At 40.1% G+C, this 10,156-nt stretch overlaps 1 protein-coding gene across 1 annotated transcript in view; it reads left to right on the top strand.

Annotated features, from left to right (window-relative positions):
• Positions 1-3,548, top strand: part of GNB1L (G protein subunit beta 1 like) — a 40,224-nt gene extending 36,676 nt beyond the window's left edge. Inside the window, exon 7 of the mRNA XM_026037710.1 lies at positions 2,756-3,548. Coding sequence (XP_025893495.1) covers positions 2,756-3,022 — 267 coding nt within the window. The 3' untranslated portion in view covers positions 3,023-3,548. The remainder of the gene's footprint in view (positions 1-2,755) is intronic.
• The last annotated feature ends 6,608 nt before the right edge of the window (positions 3,549-10,156 follow it).

Here is a 10,156-nt window from a genome sequence, read left to right as displayed (position 1 = left end):
ATTCAAAAAAGYTTTAATAAGTAAACGTGGTGCATAGCTATCTGCTGTTGGAGAAATAATGACGCAATGATGGTACTTGGGCTCTGTTTTAAGTGGCAATGTTCCAGTGTGTCAATGAAGAGATGATGAAGGTAACTTCATAGTTTATCGCTATGAGGAAAGTTTGGTGTATTGTCTTCTACCAGAAAGTTGCTGAAATCATCACTGTCAGCAAATGACTGGATTGGTTATGAGCTTTCTGATTTAGATGAGATAGCATAATTAAGTGATGATGTTCGTGGCAGAAGAACATCCGAGGTAAACAGCTTCTGCAGGTGACTAAACAAAGCAGAATTGTGAAATCTGATAATCGCAGAAGCTCCTTAGTTTAGAACACAAGAAAAAAATATCTGTACCTTGTAATGTAGGTAAGCACATGAGTTTCATTGGTTGGATTGCTAAGGTTTCTCAGATTCTGGAGCTTAGGTTGCTGTCACCACCATATTGGCTATTTCTCTAATTAAGTATAGGATTTAAAGACATGATTTGGGGTGTAGGAGAAGGAGATTAGAAAAAGAAATCACAGACACTGTGTTCAGGAGAGGTGCTGTCTGTCGGCCTCAGTGTTTTAAAGTTTATTACTGTGTCAGTAAAAGCAATTGTCCTTGGCTCTAACCAGCTGAAAGCAGCTCACCTCAGCTTTGCATTTCACCTCCTTCCTTTCTGATTTGAAGTTAGTTAAAATACAATGATATGCATATATTTACAGTAGCTGCCTGTAAGTTACTGGCTAGCCCAGATCCACAGTAGGATTTCCCCTGGCTGCACATGCCTCATGCAAGTTGTTCTGCTTTGTTTTGTTTTTCTGTCTCTCACCTCCAGTATTTGCAGATCATGCACAAATGCCCACTGTTCCCTCATGTTCCGCAGCCAAAAGGCATCACCATTATAGGCTTCATTTTCAAGTTGGAGCTTGCCAGCAACATGCAGTTCCTCCCAGTCGCCTTGATTTTGCTGCATGGATCTTGCCCACGTAATTGACAGTAATGAYGGGAAACACCACGCCCAGGATTGGTTATAGCCATTAGCTAGAAACCTCAGTTACAAAGCAAGGCCCTTCTGACATCTGCCAGGCACAAATGCTCCCCTTGTCAGTGCACATGTGCCATGCTGCAATGGCATAACTAGGGAGTTTGGAATAAATAAGTACCAGCAAAGAGCACAGCTCTTACAGAGCATGTCAGAGCCCCACGGAGAGGCTGCATATAGACTCATAGTGCCCATTAGACTTCAGAAGCAATTGCTACCCCCTGGCCTGAATTGAGTGTAGACRCCTTCTTCAGGGCTTGTATAAATAAGGATATATGGAAGATGCAAGAAAAATTCAATTAATCTTTTTTTCTTTTCTCATTGAATTTGCATATCTTTGAAATATATTGCTGGTTAGTTATTATATAGCTGAAAAATAACTACTTACAGTTTAGTTCCTGTAAGATTCCAAGATGTGCTCATGTCTATCTGAAGCCAACTTTGACTAGCATTCCACAGGTTGCAGTTCTTTAGATCCAATGATCATGTTAGTGTAAGCTGCAACCAATTATATTCACAAATGTATATATACATATATATCTCTCCACAAAATGTGGAATGTCCACAATGGGGAAAATTACTCAGATGTTCTTTTCATCCCCTTCCTTCATGAGGAAGACAATAAACATGCAGTGTATTAGAACATGCACTGAATTAAGTGTTGGTGCAAGATAGCTAAATGATAGCTTTTAAGTACATGGAAGCATTAACATGACATTTCCAACTGTAATCTTGAATTTTGCGCATTGATAACTGCATGCAATGATCAGAATACTCAGCGTGCCACAGCTGCCACGCACTGTGATGCATATTCTGCACGTCTGAGAAATGGACTGCTGACCAGTGCAGTTGTCCAAGCTGAGCATAGCAGAAGTGCATTAACACTGAGCCCGCTCTCCTTGGACTTCAGAAGACGTTCCAGACTCTTGAAATGAAAACTCTCTTTTTGAGAGTTGGGCTGAGTAGGGTACAGGCTCAGTGCCTGAAGAAGGATGCCAAATGCTTTGCACTTTAATTAGACCCCCTCAGAAGTTCGTGCCCCAGTATCCAGGCAGTAAGAAAAGGCTTCAAAGGTTGAAATCAATAACTTGTTCGTAAGCCCCTTCTTGGAATTTGGTGAAAATAAAAGTCTCTTGGGTAAAGTACTCGAAATACAGATTTCCTGACGCTGTAACCTAATTCCTGGAAGCATTCCTTTCTCAAGGCTGCGGTGAATGCTACCACAGCTAGTGGGGTTTTTGTGAGGGGCCACAGTAGTAGAAAACAGTAGCAGGTAGTTTAAATACTAGATCAGAATATCAGCATGGGAATAGTTTGGAACTTTGCAGCTCATGCAAGAATACCTAGAAGAGCAAAGGGGTGCAGTCTGAATCTCAAACCCTTGATTCAGAATTTCAGTTGTGATAAAAAATACAGCTTAAAATGCAATATGAGCTGGAACATAAGGGATACTAAAAAAAGAAAAACTGAGAGGTTGTTGCTGGAGAAGGGCTCAGGTCAAGGGCTTTTCCACCTTTTGGCTATGATGGGTCGCACTAGGGCATTGTCTACCATGTGGTGAGCGCTACTCACTAGTGTCTGGCACTGGTGTTTGTGGGTGGGTGTTGTAACTTCTGAAATCCCCCAAGATTGCTTTTTCTTTTGTTTCTAGATAATAGCATTTAAAAACAAAAACATTCTTCCTCAGGTTCACAAAACACATGAGCTCATCAACTCTGGCATATCTGATATTACCATCCGCTCGGACAAGAAGATCCTGGCAACAGCGGGCTGGGATCATCGCATCAGGATCTTTGGCTGGAAGAAGATGAAGCCCTTAGCAGTGCTGGACTACCACACAGCCACGGTCCATTGCGTGGCCTTCTCAGATCACAGGAACCCGAGCGAGAGGCTGCTAGCAGCTGGCTCAAAGGATCATCGCATCAGTGTCTGGTCAATATATGCTCAGACATGACACAGGCTGCACTTTCAGGGAGTGTGAAGCAGGAATTCAACTCTGGACTTGGGGAAGCAATACAGTGTATTTCCAGGCTGAAGTCTGAGTCCCTGGAAAATGAGAGATTGATTTTTATGCTGTTCTACAGCAATGTTGCAAGATTTTTTTTTTTCTAGAAAGGGGAGTTAATATTTAAAATTAATATGAAGTGGAGCAAAGCCAGTCATGAATGAAGACACAGGACGAGTAGCTCTGAGTCCTGTTGCAGGTTTTGTCATGGCTTTTTCTTTGCCAAGTTGCTTGAATAGCTCATGCCAATTTCTTCTTTTGCAAGAAGGGACTGGAATCTCTCAAGACTGCTGTGGGGGCAGAATCTGTCTGTTTGTAAGTCATTTATGGATCCAAGATTCTGAATCAGTGTAAAATATGACTCTTTCTTGAGAATTTATACCCATTAAACCACCTCCAGTGGTTTCTCATTGTCAGTTACTTTTTCTTCCCTGTGACTGGAAGGCTATCAGAACAACCTTGATTTGTTCACACTTCTGTCAGTTTCTAACTTAAACCAACAGCCAGGAATGTGACTAGGGACGGCCTTTGGCATTTATGAATTTCATTATGTCTCCTGTCACCTCAAGCCTTGCAATTAATCACAAGAAAGAAAGAAATCTTGGGCTGGCCCTGTGCTGCAAAGCTGTGTAAAGCCTGTTACAGAGCYGGTGCTAAATCCGTTCCACAGACTGACTAGCAGAAGGATTTAAGCTCAGCAATCCAATTAGCACCCTTCTCCTTGGAGAGCAGGGGTAAGTTTTCACCATGGTGACACTGGGATTCAGCTACACAACTCCCATTAACATTAAGGGGACCGGCATGGATAAATACTTATCCACAGAGTGCAAATGAGTCCATTAACTTGTCATCTCCATAGTCATAGAAGCTGAAATTTGTTCATAAAGGGTTTATATTCTTTCAATCACAAAACAGCAACAGCAGTGTTTTAAAACTCATGCTGGGCATGGGCAGATGTTCATACACATCTTACTGTTGAATTCAGATTTGTCAGAAGGTCGCAGTTATAACTACACCACCGGAGCAATTAATTAGTAAGTGCCAGTTTGTTGAAAGAGGAATTTAAGGCAAGGCAGTGGCCTACAGACTGAAACTCAGCTTCTCAACTGAAGTTCTGTGTATTCGCAGTACTGCTGTGTTGATATTGTAGTGGAAATATATATATATATATATTTTTTTTTTTTTTTTGCCTCAGTAGGGACCTGGTCACCAAAGAAAAAGTTACCAAACTTGCAATGAGCAGCAACATCAAAAGGCTTCAGAAATTATTTCAGGGAAAACGGACAGGCAGTAAGGTAAGGTCTGCTCCCCAGCTGTGCTTTACAGGCAGTGAGAATGCTGCTGAGCTGTAGCTCTAAAGCACCAAGCCTGATGTTCTTTCCATTAAAAAACAGAAGCAACATATCGTTCCCAGGCTTTCCTAGATGAAACTTGACCTTTCTCATTTTGGAGTGTGATGACACTTCTTAAAATATTTTATTTCCTTGATTATTTCTTTACTGTAAGGTAGCTGCATGGAAGATCACACTGCACTTGAAATTTAAGGCCCAGTTTTGAGTGATCCTAAGTGAAGGGGAGGTGCTGGTGTTCATTACATCTACCAGATACAGTTGTATAGATGGTAATCTCTCCATCTCCACATGTCATCTGCCTCCCMCATGAAGGAGGAGCCATCCTTACAGGACAAGATTCTCCAGGCCAGCAGCCTTATGGAATGAGACAGGGACCTTCTCAACAAGCCTGCTCCTGGAAGAGATATTTTTTTCACCACTCTTTAAGTGCATCTAATTGAAGTGTAGATTTATAGTGTATCATTACAGAAAACATTGTCATGTCTGGTCAAGATATTTTTCATTACGCAGCTTGCAAAGAGATTTCATTTTGCCTGCCCTGCCCTGCAGTGCAGCACAGATGAGGCCTCTCAGGCAGCCCTGAGCCTGCTATCCCTTCCATTTGAGTGGAGCTCTTTAAACATAACTTACAGAAATTCTGCTTTAACAGAATTCACATGCATGACTATCCAGTGACCCTCAATTTTCAGAACATAACCCATAAGATAAACACTTGAGTTTTAGCCTCCTTTTCACTTAGATTCTAAATAAATGATTATATATTAAATGAAATAAGCAGCTGACCGCAAGCCCTTCAGTCCCAATGAATATGCAAACTGTGTCTTTAATGAAGGATGCTGTACCCTACATCCACAGYAGGAAATAACTTTTGATGCAAGCACCCTAATGGGGGCAGCCCCTCTAAGAAGAGTATATTAATACCCGATGTCTTAATAAGTGTGCTTTCAGATCAGAACCTGAGTTAGACACTCAGTATATTTTTTTTTCCAAAGTAACCTTTTAATGGCAATGTTAATGTCAGTAGTAATTATGGAGACTCATAAGAGAGGCTTAGATTTATTAATAAGTTTCTTGGCATTACTAGCTATGTTCCTTAATGTCTAATTTACTGCCCTGTGCTTTTGTTTTAAAAATAAACCCAGTGCTACAAGCACACATTGAGAATAAGAGCATGAACTGCATCCGTAATCTTGCACGCACAGAGGTAAGGAGTCTGATCAGCTTCAAGAGGAACGATGCGTGTGTGCAGATCTGCTTGCAGAAATAGACCTAACCTATCTTTATTTARGTCCCATTACCGAAAAAAATATCCCCATGATACTTTTGTATGTTACAGTAGTGAATTCTTTAATACTTCACATGATTATTGATTAAAAACAAAAGAAAACCAAAACCTCACTCGGGAAGAGGAATTTTAATGTTTTTGACATTAGTTTTGTTCCACTGAGCAAACAGACTATGTTAATTTGATTTAGAGTAGAGCATAAATGTCATTGTTCAAATGTGAATTGCAGTCTTCTAAAAGTATATTTGCTTAAGGAGCAGACTTGGACTTTCTTAGCAGAGAATGTTTTTTTTACTGCAATGGACAATCTATACAGGCTATAAAAACAGAGTTACTTGATTGCATCTAGGAAATGAAAATATTTTCAGAAAAAATGTAAAAGTTCTTTAAAATTGTAAAATTAGCATGTTTATCACTCTCGAGTACAGCTGATTTACTTGCYAGTAAGAAAGTTATGAGTGAAGAGCCACCTTAAGCCGCTGGAGTCAGCTCTGGAATCTCACATGCCAAAAAGGAACAGGACTAGCCTGTACCTGGCCTAAAGGATTTGGGAGTGAAGGTGATGACAGCTAAATTATTACAAAAGGCTTCCTCCCAAGGATCCTAACACTGCGAGAGGGAAGAAAGCAGCCAGCATTCATAAACTAATAGAAATAAATCTCCAAACATTAGCATTTGTGTAGCAATTACATGGAATATTTAGCGCCACAAGAATGAATGGTGATCTCTGACCCTCAAACATTTTCTGCAAATGAATCCATTAGTTCCTAACCCTTTCTCTTACCTGTTCATAGACCATTGCCAGCCTAAGTATAGATGAGCAAGGAAAGAGGAGATTAGCTATATTTGTAGTAATGAGTGAAAAAAAGAGACTTGCAATGAGAAAGTTGTTAAATGTAGCCCTATGCAATGCAATTGCATTAATCAGCCAATAAATTATTCCATGCAGCTTGAGCTGGATTGTTGCAGTGTTCCCTTTTATAGGGCTGTGTTTTATAGTTCAGTCAATACTAGCTTCTGGAATGGTTTGTTTCTTAGCACATTTAAAATGTATCTACAAAGCCAACTAACAAATTAATAAATCTTTTCCTTAATTCAATCTGCCAAGAAGTTGTTAAAACTCTGACTGCTGCAACAACCATGTTAATGATGTAAACCAAAGGACTGGGGATTAAACAAGGATTATTGAGTGTTAAATCAATGTGTTTCCTCTTCTGGTTCTATGTCTCTGGTGTGAAAATAGGGATCATTATATGAAACATGGCACACGACTGCTTGGATTAATACTAGATGTTAAAGCAAAGCTGAGACACAAGATTTGATGTTGATGCCTGACCATTCGGTGCACTACCAAGAAAGTGATGCAGTGAGCGAGGAAGAAAGGAAGACTTTTTCTACTAGTTGCACTACTCTGAGATTCCAGTCTTTTTAGAATCTTCTAGTACTAGAGTATTTTTTCTCCAGATACACTTGGCTGTGTTTAACCCATGAACTGATCTTAGGGGCATTCAGGAGGTTTGTTTTAAAATGTGAACAAGACTGACAAGAATTAAAATCATACGGTTTTTCAATTCCTTTAAGAATTTCATAGTATGACATTAACATTAAAAAAAAAAAAAAAAAAAAACTAAAAAAACTTTGCACTCTAACCAAACCAAAGCATCCTCATCCTGCCCCCCTGACACAGAGAATACAAAGATCCTGGGAAGTACAAAGGCCCTTGAAGCAAACTGAGGTGCCAGGTTCTTTGTGGAAGACAATGGAAAGGGTGGAAGGAGGAAGGGTGCACAGACTGAGCAGATGGTGCTAGTTCTGCCCTTTCAAACTGCAAGCCAACTCATCTCACCTTTAGAAGTATTTTCTGTCACCTGCAGCCCCTTTAAAAGTGGTGGAACATTAGGAAATCCTGTAAACTGCAACATGTACTGGGAACTATGTAAACACAGTGTCTAAAATGCCTGTGCTCTCCCAGAGGAGTGTATATTTATTGCTGTACCACAGACCGTGCCAATGTCAAATGTTGTGATGCCAGTGGAGATAATAGCAGGAGGAAATAGGRCTTCTTGAAGAAGCTACATGTACTGCACAGCCATCTCAGATCAGTACAGACTTGTCACAAGAGAGTGACATGGCAATGCAAGTATTTATTATAACTATTTTTATATGAGTTGGAACTTCTGATCTTTAAAAAAAATGCTGATCAGACTGCCATTACAGTTGAATGCTCTTTCTTCATAGTTCTTATTCAAAGCGTATGCAAAGTAGAGTGGCAAAATCCCAGGCACTTTCTAGACAGCAGTGATCTCTTTCCTCCCAGCTGCACAGATATCGATCCTGATTACATCCAGATCAGGAAATCTAGGGAGCCTGTTAAAATGCTGAGCCAGACTTTGGCTCCATAGTTCTGCCATCTCATAAAGGCACAGGTACATTTTCCTAGTACCTTGTCTTGATGGTAATTAAAAGAAATGTTGCTCATATGAAAGCTTAATGATTTTTGGATACTTACTGTTATCTTTTAGGATTTTTTTTTGCCTCAGATGTTTTGATGGCATGCAGACTTGGCATCATGCTAAATAGAGACATTGAGTCTTTAAAGTGTTATCTCTTGAGCCCATCTGGTTTGAAGTAGCTGACAACAAGCAGGAAAGGGAATGGAGTGAAAGACCCACTTCATTTTTGCAGAAATAAAAGGTACATAAGGCAGCATTCAAACGAAATCAGGCTGTGAGAAGCGCTTCTGTGCTCCCCTTTGCCACCCCTCCTCTGCCCCACCTTAACATGTTTGGAATGGGAAGGCTTCTTCAGTGACCCTTGCGCCCCGGCGCTAGCCTGGCTGGGGGCCTCACATCCCACCCAGCAGCACTGGACGCAGGCAGCAAGGCTGGAGCACAGACAGAGGAGGGACCGTGTGCCCCATGGAACGAGCAGCAACGGGCGCAGCAAGCGAGCGGGGCGAAAAGCAAACAGCAAGGCAGAGCCCGTGTCCACGAGGCAAGCTAAGGTCGCTGGAAAAACTAATAGTGCAAACACTTCAAATGAATGTGCTGCAAGCAGCGTTACACGCTGTTTATTCTGTTTTTAACTTCCTTTAGCAATTTACGGACACAACCCAAGGACTTTAGTCTGAGTATCTGGGCACTTGTGCAATTACCTGTTTTGCAGGCAGGTATCGAGCACAGCCCCTGTCACTGCCCTGCCCACTAAAACAACCTTAGTTACTTAAACTATCTTCAGTGAGACTGTATTAGGCAGCAAAAAGAAAACACTCTCTCCATCTAAATACCCACTGAGAGCTGTTCATAAAAAAAAAAAAAAAAAAAAAAAAAAAACCACCAGCCTGGTAAAGAGACCTCAAGGTAGAATCGAATAAAAAGGGCACTTGCTTTCTGAATGAGGCAGACCACAATGAAATGCTCATCTTCTCATGCAGGTGATGAGAGGTGTCCATTATCAGCTACAGAATCACTCCGGGAGCATCAGCTGGAAGCTGCTCTACAAGCTTTGCATGATTTTACACCATGTAACAGCTAGTCTTGCAAATACAGGTGCTCTCTTTACCTTTAGGTCCCAAATGTGACTTTCTGGCTTTTGTTCTTGATCACTCTATTACTAGTTCAAATTCATACATTTAACCTCAATCTAAGTGATTTATTGTAATTATTTTGTATAGGCTGCTCTTCATAAACTTTTTTTAAAAAAATCTGGGAAAACATTTAATTTCCCATATGGAACGAACACATTTATCATACTTTACTTGGATATACTTGGCTGAATATTGCATATATATGCAAAACATATGTGACATATTCGAGGCTGAATTTCATAAAACTGAAATGCTATGAAATGTGATATAATAAATATATTACATAGACATATGTGGCCAATTTATAAAAGTATAGTATCTTTGGTAAATTTATAATAGGTCATTTCTATTAATGTGGAGGGTGGTGGATGCATTTTTTCTGGCGTATATAACACATGCAGTGCTTTACATAGCCCTCCAGATGCGAGGTGGACCTTGAAAAGWAGAGCTGCACATGCACATATATAGTGGGTATAGGACATTGCTGTATATTTCAGAATTAATTTATAGCTTAATTTATAGCTTAAATGGTGTTTCGCTTTTTACATTGACAATGTGCACAGTATACTGGAATATATATATAATATTTATGAATACAATRCTTAGAGGATTTGCAAACCTCTAGCAGACTAACTAGGTTCATGCAGACATTGGCTGTCACTTGCTTCAATAAAGAACATGTCACATTCACCGTAGGGCCAGTAATAGACATCTGTGTACAGTTGCTTTCCTCGAGGTGTTTTACTCATTCTTGTAAATCAAACCTCTTACAGATTAATTGAATAATTACATGAGGGGAAAAGATATATTTGCTTACAAAAAAAAAAATGTATATACATACTACCCTCTGTGCTATATTC

Source organism: Nothoprocta perdicaria, unplaced genomic scaffold, assembly GCF_003342845.1.
Source record: "Nothoprocta perdicaria isolate Ctin4 unplaced genomic scaffold, notPer1 scaffold_2, whole genome shotgun sequence".
Taxonomy (NCBI): Eukaryota; Metazoa; Chordata; class Aves; order Tinamiformes; family Tinamidae; genus Nothoprocta; species Nothoprocta perdicaria.
The sequence above is the reverse complement of the archived record's forward strand: the minus strand, read 5'-3'. Positions and strand labels throughout refer to the sequence as shown.